Below are 16,876 nucleotides of genomic sequence, written 5' to 3' on the forward strand. Positions count from 1 at the left end.
TGGCCAGGGATCTCTGGCCACTTCACAAATTGGCCAAAACCAAATCATTTCTGAAAATCAGAGTTTGGCGAATTGGCAGCACTTCAGGTTTTGGCGCAACAGCATATATATATTTCAGGTATTGATAAATAAAAATTAATTAGGTTCTGAGATAATTTTTTCATGCAATTTCTTAAAGATATGTGCCAGCAGAGAGGGTTTACCTGTGATCAATGACTTATGAAATATAACGGCAATAATTTTTGAAATTTTTCAAATACGCGTCACAGTATACATACATTCTGCAATATGAACAATGGAAAAACTTTACAAAATCTCAATTTTCCAACTCTTTATTCTCAAAATAATCTCTTGTATTTTGATGACATTTACATAAAACTATTTTGTGGGAAAAGCAGAAATTAATTTCCACGTGCATACAATCAGTTAATTATAGTGGGACCTCCCATAACAGATGCTTTTTAAAATTATGTCAACTCGATTCAATGCAATTTATTATACAGGGTGTCCTGTAAGTGCTAACACAGCCTTTATCTCATCAACTGTCCGTTGTAGAGGTATGATTTAAAAAATGCTCAACAGGCATTCAAAAATTACCCTGTACCAGTTTTCAGAGTGAAAATACAGTGTCCCAAAATAAAAGATCTCAATTTTTATATGGTCCCCCTTTGCTCTAACTTCCTATTAGGAAGTTGTTGCAGTCTCTACAATTTGGCAAAGAACAGCGTTAAATGTGGGTAAAACGGTTTTTCCACATTTAATGCTGTTTTTTCCCAACTTCCCTCCGTTTTTCAAATTTGAATATCTCAATGAATATTGCTTTTAGAAACATGGAATTTTTTCTGTTGGTCTCGAGAGATATAGGGCAACTTCCTAACTGGAAGTTACAGCACAGGGGAACCGTATAAAAAATATGAGATGAGATTTTTTTCATTTTGTGACACTATTTTCACTCTGAAAACTGATACGGGTAATTTTTGAACAACTGTTTGAACACCAGCAGTTTAAATCAGAATCATGCCTATACGACGGACGGTTGATGACATATAGGCCATGCTAGCACTTACAGGACACCCTGTACATTAAAAGACTTGCTCCGTTAGCGAAACAAAGTTTTCATTTTTGAGGATGTCCATTATTGACAGGTTCCACTGTAAAAAATAAACCAGAATCAGAGCAACCTGTGAAAAAAAAAGACTTTTTTTAAAACTTTTTCGTTTTCTCGATAAAATTGAAAGGCAAAAAATATCTTCTCCCTCATTCACATTTTTTTAACACGAAAGTGTTAACAAATGAATCAAACAGAACAGTGTCAATTATACAATCACACGACATAATTATAACATATTAATGATTTAAAATAATTTGGCGAGCCTCCATTCAGGTGCATGATTTCAATTACCGGAAAATAAAGTTCTATATTTTTTGGAATTTGTGACCAAATATGATTATTAAAAAGAGATTTCGTCAATTTTGTTTTCTCATAAAACTGAGAAACAAAATTTCTTCATTCTCATTTTGAACAAAACAAAAAAAAAATCTCAACAAAGTGAAACAGAACAACCAAGTCAAAATCGAAATAAAAATCATGAGGCAACTACAACAGTGTTTCTCAGCCTTTTCCAGTCCATGCCCCACCAACCAAATTTTCTTCTCTTGCTTTCCCTCTTATCTGCCCCCCCCCCCACCTTGAAAGAATGAGGACATTTCTACTTATCGAATTGTAGTTAATAAAAACTAAATTTTTAATAAACAAAAATTTTATTAATAAAATCAATATCAGGAACCCTGTGCCAAGCATGGGTCCAGAGAATGTGAAGGATGATCCCTCCCAAGAGTCAAACTATATGGGAAGGGGGGGGGGAACTGCCTTTTTACAATATGGGATGATCAAATTAACTTATACAATATATCTACCCTCCCAGTGCATCACCCTGGGTCTGCACCTACACTGGGTTAAAGTTCCATGAGCTTCCTTATTGAGGGAAAGGGTGGGGGGGGGGGGTTATATATATATATGCATGACCGTCTCAATGTCATGGGTCCTCTGACAAAATGGTGTTCTGGGCCTCATACTCAGCTGAAAGTAACACAGCTCACATATTTACATACTTACATTTGAAAATCATAGCACCAAATCTCATCGTATAGGCCCCTAATGAGAGAGGTCATGTGCCCATGGGCTGAGATTGCCTTGGTTCTATGGACACCTCTGCTGAATTGTGAAAGTAGGCACTTTTTTTCCCAGTAAATTTCACTGAAAATTTTATTTCTTCACATCACTTTGTGGCCCCCCTTCACTAACTGTTGTGGCCCACCTTTCATGTGATTTTTTTACCCGTGAGCCCCTTAAAAAATCCCAGGGCCAGAAGGGACCATATGGCCGCAGGTTGAGAACCACTGAATTATAGCATATAAACGAATAAAAGTATTTCAACGAAGACATAGAAAGTCTACATTCAGATGCATGATTTCAATCATCAGAAAATAAAATACAGTAGACTCTCGTTAATCTAGCCGTGGACTATTCCGTCCATCCAGTAATCTGGCATTTTTGGGCGGATTTTCTTCGAGCACAGAGGAAGAAATGCATGCCACTGCATGTCTATGTGAAGAAGTTTATATTAAATTTAAATGGGTTTTTTTCAATAGACTTCCAGTAATCATCATATCGGACCAGGGTGTGCCGGATTACTGGGAGCTAATTGAAAAAAAACCTATTTATATAATATAAACTTCTGCACATAGACATACAGTGACAAAGCGAGAGTCTACTATACAATATTCTTGGAAATTATGACCAAATATGAGATTAGCAATGTTTGAAAATTTATAAAGCAAAAGGGAATTAATGTGCTTGTATTTTGACATTGCTGTTATAAAAAGATTTTTTTTTTTTCACACAATGCAATGTGCGGGATCTAAAATTTTAGAAAATGTTTCGGCAATAAAATTGTTTAAAATGCAATTGTTGAGAAGTTTGATTTCTTTTGATACTGGCATTGTATCGATCACTGAAGATTTACATGCATAATTCAACACAAGCTAGAGATCACTACAAGATTTTGCCACAAAAATATAGATCAATGTATCAAGGAAAGTAGAAATACCTGGAGGAAGGTTCATGAATGTCATATTTCTCATATCAGCCTATTCAACAGAATATATTATATACAAATTTAGACTCTTTTACGAAAGTAAAAACATATGTACACATCAACACCAATAACTGTAAAGCACTCTTTGTGTTAATAGACAAATTTACCCATGGACCATGATGAAGAAAGAAAAATGATTAGGTAAGTATTTCACATCATTTTAGTGTAGTCGCCATCATTAAAACAGCATGGTCATAGATGCATCATAAAAAACAAAACAAATAAGCACATTTTTGATCAAAATCAAAACCATCCAAATTGTCAAGATCTTCGAAGAATCCTTAAATATGAGAAAGTTTCCTCTTAAATTTGCTATGTACATTTGATATTTTTTAAATGCACAGTTTGAACTGATTCGCACATGTACAACTTAAATTTAAAAAGAAAATTATATATATATATATATTGAAATATATTAGAGAGAACTTTGATTATATCCGACATAATTGAGATGACTCTATGACGATAAATTCAAATTTCATATAATTCAATATGCAAATTTATTGCAGAATTTCACTTAAACATCTTGTACCATACACATAACAGTCAAACCTTGTTAACGTGAATCTGCTTAACATGAAATTCCAGTTAACTTGAAAAGAATTCTTAGTCTTGTCATTCTTTTTGTAGAAAATTTTCAGACGTGAACTCTTTGATGGGCTCATGTCGTACAGTTATGAAATCAAGCACATTCGAATAAAAAATTTGGCCAATTAGGTCTAACAAATATCCATCAAAAACAGACATATAAAAAAAAGCAGAACTAACAAGACACACAATACAATTTCCTGCCAGTTTTATACAGCACTGAAAGTTAATTCAACAGCAAATACTTAAAAAATACACTGTAGTAGCGCGACATAAATTTTTCTTATATTACAAGCACAAAATATATATTTATATAAATCTGATAATTATACAAATGATCTAGTTCTTCATACGTTTTTACATGTGCACACACATTCGTACCATATATAGTTCATTGCATAGAAGGAAAAGATACAAAATATTTACATTATGAAAAAAAAAAAAAAAATTCGAGCAAATCATAGTAATATCATAATAAGAAATTTAAAATTTTATTAATATTAAAAATAAAAAGGAGTAATTGTATTAAAAAATTAATACAATTTTTTTTAATTTAAAAGAAAAAGGAAGTCGAAAGATGTGAAACAACATATATAGAAATAGATACACTATAACACGTTTTTGGAGACACTGCCGGGATAAAAAGATTTGTCCATAAAAGTGGGATGACCATTAATCAGGGGTTTGAAATGCATATTTCCTTTGTTCAAGGGAAATTATTATTTGGCCATAAAAAAGAGGTCACCATTAAAACAGGTTTTACTGTTCTTCAAATATCGCTTGATTATATATATATACAGGGCAGTAAAGAATGTCCTATGGCAGCAAATTTCTGGTAAACCATTGATCCTACAGGCCTACTTCCAATTAAGAACAATATCCTCCAAATAATGTGTGGACATGTCATTCATTTGCAAGGGGTTGTACAGTTATTAAATTTAAAAAAATCAGTTTTTCATACAGACACCCAGTCCTAAAAACCCAATTAGAAAGTTGTTATCCAGTCTTTCTTCTGAGGTCAACAAAAGAAATTCTACATTTCTAAGTGCAATATTCAAAGACGTAATTTTGAATTAAAAAATTGCTGAAAATGAAGGAAAGAACAGTATAAAGAGCTTGTCTGTTAGTTTATGCTGTTGTTTCCCAACTTTTTTCTGTATATTGAATTCAAGTATCTCAACGAATATTGCCCTTAGAAAAATGAAACTTTTATTGTTGGCCTCGAGAGAAAGAGGGCGAAAACTTTCTAATTGGGTTTCTTAGGACAGTTTTCATATAAAAATTTTTTTAAATATTTTAATAACTATGCAACATGAATGTTATATCTAAAATGTGTGCACTATTTGGATACATTTTCTGATAGAAGTATGCCTCCAGGATCAACGGTTCCTCAGTAAAATGCAACCAAGGGACTTTCTTCAGCTCTCTATATATAAAAATTCATGTTATCCCAAATGAAAAAAACAAGAAATCAGAAAAAATAAAATAAAACTTCAAATGAACATTTTTGTTCTGCCATTAGTCTATATTGCAATCTATAGTTCACGCAGATGGGGCACAAGGTTTTTAGAGAAAAATTATTTGATTGCATACCAGAAATAATACAGTTGAATCTTGTTAACCACCAAAGAAATTACTTCGCAATAACAAAATTTTCGTTATAAAGGAATTCCAGATTTTTACATTGTTCCTACGTAAACTTATCTGGGGGAATTGGAAAAGTTTTCATTAAAACAAGATTTTCGCTATAACAGTATTCGTTAAAATGGGAATCGACTGTAATACAGTAGCACCTTGTTACACCATCCAGATATAATATGCCTTCTATTGGAACCTTTATAAAAAAAACTATTATTAGAACCAAGAAAAAAAGAGGCAGCAGCCAATTTATTTCTCTATATCTCTCTTGGAGAAAGGGAACCAAACCAGGGTGTTGATATACTAACCATTATTCCATAAAAATCATTCATTTTCTAACAATTCGGGGGTGGGGGGGAAGGGAAAGAAGAGACCAAGCCCCCTAGTCCTCCCAACACCTCTTGCTATAGCCTTGATTAAAATATTGTCACCAGGTATATAAACTGCTGTTTTTCTCGCAATATGTATGTATCAAGAGAGGGGGGTGTGACTGAGAGGGCCTGTTCCTCACTAGTTTTGGCCCTGAGCAAAGGTGAATGTTAGACCTTTCTCTGCGTACTTTGAGAAATTATTCCAGAATATTGTTATCAGCAATTAAGTATGCAAACTTTTTAAATAGAGAAGCCTTTAATTGTTTCAGGTATTTCATGGATCTCTGGGTTCAGAAAATTTGGCCAAACATTGGTCCATAGAAATGTTTCATCATAATTATATACATTTTTTATGACCATATATAATGTATATAATATTTCATACCGTTGTTTAACTTTTAAATAACTTACCATAAAATTTAGATTCGTCCAAAAAAATATGTATTGATTCCAAACAGTTTTTCCCCGTGAAAATTACAAAATATCATAAACTATTAATAATCGACCAAATGTACAGGAAGCAGTTAGCAAGCCTGTGATTAAAACTGCATCAAATATACCCCACTATTGCTACGTATTCCTCTGCAGAATTTCTAACAAATCGGTACGTCAGAATTTGTGTTCAGAGTGTGTATGTGTGGCCTTAATGTTATTTATAATGGTAAATGCTTGAATTTTCCATTTAAGTATCATGTTGACAGTCTGCCTGTTCTCTGCGGAGACTTTTTGAAATCAGACCAGCCCACATTTGCAACTTAAGGTTGGAAGTAACAAATATACCATAGTGTTCTGTTGAAATCTGTTACTTAACTGATTATTATAAGCTTTTCACTGAGGCCATATGCAGGACCTACCTTTGAGTTCTACAGAAGAGGACACTACCAACCTTCACAGGGTTCCTAGCAAAAAAATCTTCCTGATCATTTCCCTTATCAAAAGACGCGATATCTTGCAAATTTCCAACTATTGACAAATACAGTAACATTTCACTCCTATGAAAGAATTCCTTGCCTTTTTTGCCAAATATTTTTAATTTCCAGTGACTTTCCAGGTTGCTAAGAGACCCGCTTCAAAAAGTAGCATTTCAAGAATTTTATTTTGATATTTCTAGTTTTCAATTATCTTTAAATACTTCTCATACAAGCGTTTGGCAAGAAATTTGGATTCTCTCTCACACGTTAGAAAAAAAAAGGGGGGGGGGAATGACTGTAAAGGCAAAAGTATAATAGATAAGTGTTTTTGTTAGAGTTCTCTTTCATGTATATAATAGGAAGTGGGGGGAAAAGTCATTGACAGGAGTATATAAAGAAAAGAGGGAAAGAAAAAGCAACTTTTTTCTCAATACAAAATAAGATTACTATAAAGCTTCGCAATGGTGAAGAGGGGAGAAAGAAAACACATTTGAATTTATTCCACTGGATATTTTTGGACGTAATATTATGCCCGTGATCATAAAGAGGTTAAGTGATAAAAAAAATTTTCCATGTCCTTCCCTGCTTCTCACTAGTGTTAATGAAAATGAAACCAGACATTTAATAAGTCCATATGATGTACAATAATAAGCTTTGCTTTTTCAAGTGGCATGACTTTTTTTAAATATTGGATTTGTGCATAAACTTTTCCTCACACAAATAATTGTATTATTTTAATTGTCACCTTAAACAATTGTATTATTGCACAAATGAGAATTTCAAACTTCAAATAATGGCTATTTTTTTTAATCATGGGGGGGGGGGGGGGGGAAGAGAAGGAAAATAAAATCAAGTATAATTTGAGAGCTTAACCGGAATAGCAGAAATCACTAAATCCTCAGTAAAATGTCTTTTTATGGAGTAGGCTTTCTTCCAATTTTCAGCAGATGTGAAGTATAGGGGAATAAGAAAACACTAATCTACTGAGAGAAATCAGCTTTACAAAATATCTATGCTTGTCACTGCTAAAATAAAAGGACTTTAAGGAAATATCTCAATGCCAGCGAGAGGGTCAATGTTCCATTTCACATGCAGAAAAAAAACACTATACACCAATATATACAATGTTCTGATGGGTAAAATTTCAAACTTAACAGTGTATTATATGAAAAGCACTGTAAAGAATAAATTTGCTTACAGCTGCAACATATTAGCTTTGTGTGGTGAAGTCAATCGATTTATCTAAGGAAGGACAAATCCATAAATAATGCAACAAGGTTAGGCCTTTGAGGTTTTCAGGAAACTAAAGATCATAAAGATCTAAACTAACTATACATTATCAAATTAGGCAGTTAAGAAAAGAGAAAAAGTTTTTCGTCAGATCCTTACAATTCAAATAAAACCCTGCATCTTCAGTTTAAAATTAAAATTTGTCAACCTGATTATTACAATGCCTAAGTGTCTAAAACGGCACATTCTCCATTATATCTTAAAACTTCATGCATCAGGTATATACCATATTGACAAAGGCTTTGACTAACATTTCTCCTCCATATTTGAAAAAAAAATTCCTGTGAAATCCTAATTAACTTGCTTTCATTTAAAAGTGGAATGGAAGTCACCAAATCAAGCTGACATTGGCATTCAAAATCAATTTTTGTCACCTGGTCATGTCAATTTGCTTATTTTCCAAACATTAAGCGACCACAATTTTAAGCCAATATTGTTCTAGAACAGGGCCCAAACAGATTGGAAAAGTTATGCACAAGCCAACTTTCTAGAGAAGCAATTTATTTTGAAAAACTGGTTAGAACACTTTTTAAAAAATTTCCAGGACTTTTGATCATTTGTTTTAGTGTTTGTAAACATAATTTCCAAAAAAGAATTGGTTGTCCTCAGACACTAGAGCCCGGCGATTTACACAAAAAAAAAATAGTCAAAATAAACACTAAGAAAAGGCATTTTTAATTAATGAAAGAAAAAGATAAAAGCCTAGATATTTTTGTCCAAAAACTCGCTACAAATTGGTTGCACTCACTCTCGTCTACTATTTCAATTATAATTCCATTATTTTCAAAATTAAATTCATTTTTACACAAAAAATTAAGTGTTTATGTGATCCCTCTGCATTAGTTCAATTTCAGGACTAGCATTCCCAGACGCAGAGCCGGTAGAGAGAGAATAATTGTTGGGCTCCTTAGAGTTACGATTCTCATTTATCTGTTGCATTATTTGGAAAATTCACTATTTTTATCGTTGAAAACACGGCTACTATGTTTTATTGTTGTAAAAAAAATTATATTTTCATTGATATTACCATATATGAAGATGTATACTTCAAGGGCAGAGCCTGGTGTGGCTGCACCAGTCACACGACCCTGAACACGTCTCTGGTATAAATTCAATCTGATACTAAATACCTAAAATAACTTTCCAAGATTGTTCCCAGTATATTTGTGACATAAAAGAATAAAACTGGCCTCAATACAATATAACTTTCCAGTGCCCTCTCAGTGCCTGCACAAGCCAAAACATCAACCTAGGGACAGCACTTGGTTAGCTATACACACAGTGCTGCTATCCAATACATGAGCAAGATATATGATAAGGAAAAACAAACTTCCAAACTCAAAATACACAAGTTCTACAGAATATGGCCTCAGAAATTCACTAACTTAAAACAATGTTAAAACAGGCATTTATGGCAGGAAAATTTCAATAAGGTGTTTCTACCAAAAAAAAAAAAATAAAAAAAAAAAAATTAAAAACAAAAAATAGCCATTTATGAACTATAGTAACCTCACATAAAATTTCAGGCGCTGAAAACAATTTTTTTAAAAATTGTCATGCTAACCTGGCAACTGGGATATTTCAAGCCCTGATCTAGATGTACAGTACAAATTTATAACAGAACAGAAATGATACACAAGGCAATTATTACTTCAACAGTTTATTACATAAAATAATCTATGATAATGTCGCACATGAACAATGCCATTGACAGTAAGAAAAAGAGAAGGGGTGGGAAAGAAGGAAAAGGGATCAAACGTAACAAGGTTGTGATCAACTATAATGCTTGAACAGGGGTGATCATGATAGTTGCAGAACACATATGTAAAAAAAAATTGCAATGATATCTTTGCCATAGTTAATGTACAAATCAACTCTGCTTCCATGATTTTAAAGCACTTTCAAAATAAATGAATCATCTCAATTTAAATCCAAGGATATAAACCTCAATTCAATTTTCATAGCATTTTTTTCGTCTAATCAGTTTTAAATATGGAGAGAAAAATCAAGTTGGGATGAAATGTACTTAAATTTATAGAATTTGGTAGAAAAGATTTTGATTTTTTTCAAAACATGAAGTTGGAATGCAAGTCTACTTCAAATAAGTACATTGTTCTGTAGAAAATGAAAAAAAAGATGTAGGGTATTTGCATTTTAAAAAATCTTATTAATGGCAGAACAGTCCCAACATGGCATGGCACAACTTTGTGTTTCCATTCAACAGTTCTTTCTTTAAAAAATGCAAATGTCTTCGCACATTCTTCAACATGTGTGTGTGTCAGTAATCCATAGGATAATGTACACAAATAGTGCATATTTCTCTTTTCCTTAAAAAGAAACATCCGAAGAATATTTAAAAAAAAACATCACTTCATTGATGACAGCTGCACATCCAGTAACCTCATCTTTTTTTCATATTCCTGTCTCGCAAAGAGAAGCTCCTGCTCTATCGCCCTCAACCTCGCATCCCGTTCATCTTCTATGGCTTTCAATTTCGCTTCATGTTCTCTTTGTAGGAACTTGAGTCGGATGTCATGCTCTTCTTTGGCTAACTGATTTTTGTTGTCGTTCAGTTGGGCATCAGCTTCCAACTGCTGTTTGAGAATACCGAGCTGTTCCTTGTTAAGATCAAGGGTTGCTTCGTGTTCAACTTTCAAGTTCTCGATCCTCTTCTGATGATATTTTTCAACGAGTTTGTCAATCAATGTGTTTGTACTTTGCTGTGTGTCAACAGCAGATTCTGTGAAATATATTATCTGTTGACCATCGCTCACCTGGAAAGTTCAATGAAAGATAATAAATATAATTGAAATTCAATAGCTACTAACATAACAGCAGTTTCTGTTTTGTAATGCATTAAAAAATTTCATTCACAGTGAAACCTCGTTACAACAATACTCTATATATAATAAATCCCTGTAGCATGACTTTTTTCGTATCTTGATTGGAATTACTCTAATGTTAAACTCCTCTAGATATAATAAGACTTCCCTATGATTAATCCCTCTACAAAAATATTTTTTAGGGAGATTTTGAAACAGTTACAGCAATATTTGATACATCTTGGTCAAAGTGCATTTTCTGGTAGCACTAAAAAAAGATGGCACATGCTGGAAATGCTGCCTCCTGAGTTAACACCACTTCTAGAAAAAATTTTCTTGGTCTTCTGTTGTACCGAAATTTCACTGTAGAGGAAACTGTTTTTGAAAAACACTTTGACCATAGTAATCCTTGAAAAATTTGAAATAATGACAGTAATGCTTTCTAGCTGATGTTTTTGGAGTATAAGAGCCAGTATACCATTAAGCTGCAGGACCAACACAATTCCTACTGTTAGAGCGTATTTCTCATATGAACAGTGGAGAGTGACACTATTTATCTCGATCTCATTACTATTCTCACATTAAAATCACAAAAAAAAAAAAAAAAACCAATCTGGCCCAAAAACGGGACAAACAGAGTTGATGGGACTTACGGTAAAAGGCAAATACAAGTTTTCTCTTGCCAATTTCAGGTGTCTAATGACTACTACACATGCTGGCAGTTTGGTAAAAATTGTCTTTTTTTTCACCCAAAAAGGAAATATTTTTTTTTCTAATTTGAAACAATGGCAAAAATTCACATAACACTTATGACATCTTTGGTGATTAAAAACGAAAGCAACTTTTTTTTTCTGGGTATAAATTTTCTTTTCAGGATTAAACTTTACTTCCAAAAGTATTTTTTTTTTTTACAATCATGGTAGAAATTCTGAAGATATAAGATGAGAGTCGAATGACAGGGGTGGTGATTGAGTGGAAATGTGGTCTGCTAACCAAGGACAACAATCGTGTTACATGGTAATTTGCAAAGCTTAGCCTTCCATTTACTAATAATGAGCTCCTAAAGAAGAGGTTGCTATATAGTCACCGTAAAAAAAAAGAATTTTTCCACTCGTGTTCAGACGTGCCAACTTTTGAAATCCAGAGATTCTCCCGAGGGGGAAGGGTACCCCCTCCCCCCCCCCGACACGCATAGGCTTGATCATAAAAAAAGTTCATAAAACAAAATTTCGGGGGAAAAAAACCCTTTTTTTTAATAAATTAAGAAAAAGTTACATTCTTCCCCCGCCCCTCCCAAGGCAGGTTCTGCATTGCCCCCGAGAATATAATTCCATGTTAGTCTTTCCATGCAGAATAGAGAAATCACATCTACATACTGTTCATAAATTATAAGTGTTTCCTTTCGTGGATGCTATCAGTGATTGATAATCTTGGGTATATGAATTCTTAAATGCTTTATATTTATCTGTATATAGCTTAAAGTTTTGTATTTTCTTTCTGAAGATGATTGGAAGATGATAGATGATTGGAAGAAACAATTTTAAAAAAATTCGAATTACAAAGCATCGGACGAAAAAACGTGTTTACCGCACGGCTGTTAATGGAATACAATAACGATTATACAGGAATTTCGGCAACCAAGGTCATGCCCCTGATAAACAATTGCCGATAAACACTACAAAAACGAAGTCTTTGCCAGTTGCTTAAACGCGGTCACAGACTTTTTTGCAGCTGCTCGATGGAAATGACTACAGCTGTCCTCTATGGGTGTTTTCCTTAACGACGATGGTAATCATTGATGCCACGACAACGAAAAAGCTCGCGTAAAATCTAATTTTCCGCCAAAATCCGGAGAAATTTTAACAAATCCAGAGAGCGGGAGGAAGGATGAAAAATCCGGAGTCTCCCGCCTAAATCAGGAAAGTTGGCAGGTCTGCGTGTTCTATAGCCACCTGTTATCTATAAAACAATTATTTTTGTGAATTATTTTAAATATTTATTATTTTATTCCAACCTCTCGGGTGCAGATAATGCACAGCAATCTATAATACACACAAAGAAATTCAGGTTTCTTTAAATATATAAACCACACATTATATGCAAAAAATTATGGTGTATTTAAAAAGAAAAGCTGCATACATACATCATTACTCACTGGACCCGAATTGGTAACAACTCGGGCATCATTGTGGTCTATCTCTGAAGAGTTCTTTGTCCCATCCAGATTTTCTAAATCAAAATACAGAAAATAACACCAAAAATGATATCAAAAGGTGTGAAGGAATTATGCAAAAACAAAAGTTACTTGAAAGTCAAATTTTTTCCCCTTTTTCATATGCAATTTCACATGCTTTTGTGGGAGAAACAACAAAAAACACTTTTTCGCAACAGAATTTTTAATGGGAGTTACTTTCAATGCCGTCTACACTTATGTACTATTATGCCAAATACTCAAACTTTTGGAAAAAATATGCATAAAAATTCAATTTCAATCCATACATTTAGTTACTCAATAAAGACATGTTTCTCAACAACCTCGTCTCCAGGGACCCAAACAAATTAAACGACAAAATTTATTGTAAAGTAGCAAGAAATACTGATATAAAACCTGCCAACCTTTAGAAGGTAAAAATTCTTTATGAAAATCTGGCAATTTACTTAGAAAATCCAAGAGAAACATACTTTTGAAAATTTTTTATGTAAAAAATAAGCAATAATACAATATACGATGACACATTACCTTTTTTTTATTTTACAAAACAATCATATTTTTCGTTATCATTTGGCATTCAACTATTCTAAAGAAAAAGAAAAAATGTGCAGTTTTTTCAATGATGCTTCCATGAATTTGTTATTTACTTGACATTTTTATGTTAATGTTTTTTTTAACGTGTTCAAAATAATTCTAATTCACCGAGCTTTACAGAAGCCCTCAATTCCCACCCTTAGGCAGTTTAACAATAAATTGGGGATTTTGTCAACACCTCCTATAACTACAAGGCCTTCCCACAGCTAGCTGCTACGTAAGTGACGTCATCAAAAGTCGTCGACTCGGTGCGCGTGTAGAAACATGTTTGATCGTGAAAGCGCCGGGTTTGAAAGGCGTCCATGCTTTTGACGGCATCTCTGAAAATAGTAGAAATATTTGGTCATTTGTTTTTTCGCTAAAGAGAATATGCCTCATAAATGCGTTGCTCCAAATTGTCGAGGCAATTATGACAAAAAGACAAAAGTGTCAACTTTCCAAATCCCAAAAAATGCTAAGCAGCGCAAACAATGGATTCAAGCTCTCAAAAGAGAAGATGACTTCATACCATCTACAAGTTCGAGGGTAAGTGGTTTGCTAGATTTTTTTTATAATTGAGCTAAGATTTAATTCCTTAAGTGATTGTAACATTCACAGGTCATATTAGTTGGCAAATAATATTAAAATGTATTAAAATAATGAGATATGTGATACATAGCCTACAGCAAGAGCTTACCAAAGCCGGACATGTTTTGTCAAGTAATGACAAAATTTTGAAATGATTGTTTTAATTCTAAATCAATATTCATGTATCCCCACCCCTTTCTTATTGGGCTTTGCCTGTTGAGATGTTGATGATTAATAAATAAGCATTTAGTTGTTAGTTAATTTCTAGTCCAACGTTTATTTAGATATCTATAGAGAAGATATAATCCTATATTATCAGATGATGTGCCTCTGAGCGTCCCTTATTTAGAGGTTCTGTCATGTATATAATATATATATAATTATTAACGTACTTAGGACAAGATTTTTTTGCATATGTGTTATTAAAAGGGAGATTTTTTTATGACTTACAAATCTAGATATATATAAGCATTTATGACCTGAAAACAATTATGTGGTCTTAAAGTTTAAAAATATGATTATATTATTTCATATTTTCCCTCATTTTATTGCTCCTTAAATTATTCAATTAAAAATGGAAACTGCATTATTATTTTTAAAATCAAATTTGATTAGAATCAATAAAAAAAAATCATGTGAACAGAAAAACAACCAAGATCAAAGATCCCATACTGGTTATTACAATGGGAAAAATTTTTAAATTATTAATTTCAAATTTTTCATAGATACACTTTCAAATATCTTTAAATTAAAACTGTTGGATTTTTATAAGCAGTTGTTATTTGCATTTGTTTCTTAAAATTCCAAAATTTTTCTTACAGGTATGTGAACTACATTTTATTCCATCAGATGTCATAAGGGAAGTCTCTCATTATGATGAAAATACTGGAGTGTTATTGAAGGCACCTCTGAAGTATCCAAAATTGAAAAAAGGTGCAATACCGAGAGTGTTTCCAAACTGTCCATCCTACCTTACAAATACTCCTTCCCATAGAGAAAGCCCGGAAAAGAAACGTTCCAGAGTGGAGATGGCTAACTTACAACGAGCAATAGAGGAGAGCAACACCAGCAAGACTGAATTTGATGTAAAACATAAGTGCTTAGACCTTATAGCTTTGAAACAGAAACTCCATCTCATTGAAGTCGGTGTAAATTGGTCCATATTGTGCAAAGAAGAATGTATCATTTTTTTTCAGATGGACTTTTCTGCTGCTCCCAAAATAGTTCGTTCCTTAGTTGTGAATAATTTAATGGATATTACTTATTATTTTCAAGATGTACCAATAAAATCAATTGGTAAGTTCAAATTTCCTTTTAAGATTGATAGCATTTTACTCATTGATGATGTTTTGAAATGTATCAGTTCAGCTGCCATAAATCCCATGCCTTCAAATACATGCAATGAATTAATTGCTCTTTTGAATAAGTTACAAAATGAATTGCGTGTTGAAAGGAAATGCAGTATAAATTTCATTATAGAACAGATAAGATTATTGCTCTTGGAAAAACAAAAATTTACATATTCTCCTGAGTTATTGATATTTTATTCTTTGTTGTATTCAATATCTCCTCATTCTTACAAGTATTTACGGAACTCAAAATTAATTATATTACCGCATCCTAATACCCTCCAAAGATTATGTAGTTCATTTAATTTCAACCCTTTGTATGAACAGTTCGATGCAAATTTTCTTTCTTATGCCAAACAACGTTATGGATCTCTCACTGACAGTGATAAAATGATTTCTCTGATCATAGATGAGATACATATTAAGCCACAAGTCGATTATAAGGGAGGAAATATTGTTGGAGCTGTTGGGGAGAATCTGAGTGCAACAAGTGCATTTGCATTCATGATCCAAAGCTTCCTATCTTCTTACAATGATATTATCCACATATTACCTGTTTCGAGTATAACTGCTGAGGTTTTGTTTGAAATGATAAAGAAAGTTGTGATCGGTTTAGAAGAAATAGGTTATAAAGTGATAGTAATTTGCACTGATAATAATGCTATAAATGGGAAAGCGATTTCATATTTCAATGATCCCCCCTAAACTATCTATTGTTTATAAGCATCCATGCAACCAAAGCAGACCATTATTCTTTATATTTGATCCTGTTCACATAATTAAATGTGTCAGAAACAATTGGTTGAACCAAAAGAATGCAGGTAAATGTATGTTCTATTTGGATTTTGACAATTTTACTTGCACTAGAACAGCATCATTTGAAACATTGAGAAAACTTCACTCAGTTGAAAGTGGCAATTTGGTGAAGTTTGCATATGGGTTGTCTGCTAAAGCTCTGTCACCCACTAATTTTGAGAGGCAGAATGTTAAGCTAGTGCTCCAGATTTTCAATGAGCATGTTATGAATGGTATGGATCACTTAGGTGAAATAGAAGGTGTTCTCCATGTTTCAGATACATCAAATTACATAAAGATCATTTACAAATGGTGGTGTATCATGAATGTTAAAAGTAGATTCAAAGGGGAGCATAAAAGGGATCCTTTTCAAGAACCATTAACAAATGACAAACAAAAAGAAAACAACCAGTATTTGAACAAATTTTACATTTGGTTGAAAGCCTGGAGGGATTCAAAGTACTCAACTGGAACTCTAACTCGGGAAACATTCACTAGCCTACTACATACAACATATGCTGTTCTAGAACTGTCTGAGTATTGTTGTACAGAACTGGGATTTTCTTACTTGCTGACAGGTA

The 16,876-nt window shown here is 33.0% G+C and overlaps 2 protein-coding genes across 4 annotated transcripts in view; one reads left to right on the plus strand and one right to left on the minus strand.

The window, feature by feature from the left end:
- Nucleotides 1–9,600: 9,600 nt before the first annotated feature.
- Nucleotides 9,601–16,876, minus strand: part of LOC149078518 (uncharacterized) — a 56,073-nt gene continuing 48,797 nt past the window's right edge. For all 3 annotated transcript variants that reach the window (XM_089240630.1, XM_089240631.1, XM_089240632.1), the window contains exons 3-4: nucleotides 12,922–13,007; nucleotides 9,601–10,730 (exon numbers count right to left, since the gene is read on the minus strand). In XM_089240630.1, coding sequence (XP_089096756.1) covers nucleotides 10,323–10,730; nucleotides 12,922–13,007 — 494 coding nt within the window. In that variant the 3' untranslated portion in view covers nucleotides 9,601–10,322. The remainder of the gene's footprint in view (nucleotides 10,731–12,921; nucleotides 13,008–16,876) is intronic.
- On the plus strand, nucleotides 13,576–16,205 carry LOC149078519 (uncharacterized). Its single transcript, XM_089240889.1, has 3 exons — nucleotides 13,576–14,109; nucleotides 14,973–15,612; nucleotides 15,910–16,205. The coding sequence occupies exons 1-3, from the start codon at nucleotides 13,954–13,956 to the stop codon at nucleotides 16,203–16,205; spliced, it is 1,092 nt and encodes a 363-aa protein (XP_089097015.1). The 5' UTR covers nucleotides 13,576–13,953.

The sequence above is a fragment of the Pholcus phalangioides genome, unplaced genomic scaffold (assembly GCF_987345545.1).
Source record: "Pholcus phalangioides strain wild (caught in Gottingen) unplaced genomic scaffold, Ppha-v1.0 ptg000013l_1, whole genome shotgun sequence".
NCBI classification, from domain to species: Eukaryota; Metazoa; Arthropoda; class Arachnida; order Araneae; family Pholcidae; genus Pholcus; species Pholcus phalangioides.

Excerpts from the sequence above, each read along its gene's own strand:
- LOC149078519 (XM_089240889.1), top strand. The coding sequence starts at position 13,954 with ATGCCTCATAAATGCGTTGCTCCAAATTGTCGAGGCAATTATGACAAA. Across the intron at positions 14,110-14,972 it reads TACCATCTACAAGTTCGAGG|GTATGTGAACTACATTTTAT; the intron begins GTAAGTGGTTTG and ends TTTTTCTTACAG. Across the intron at positions 15,613-15,909 it reads GCGTGTTGAAAGGAAATGCA|ATGAGATACATATTAAGCCA; the intron begins GTATAAATTTCA and ends CTCTGATCATAG.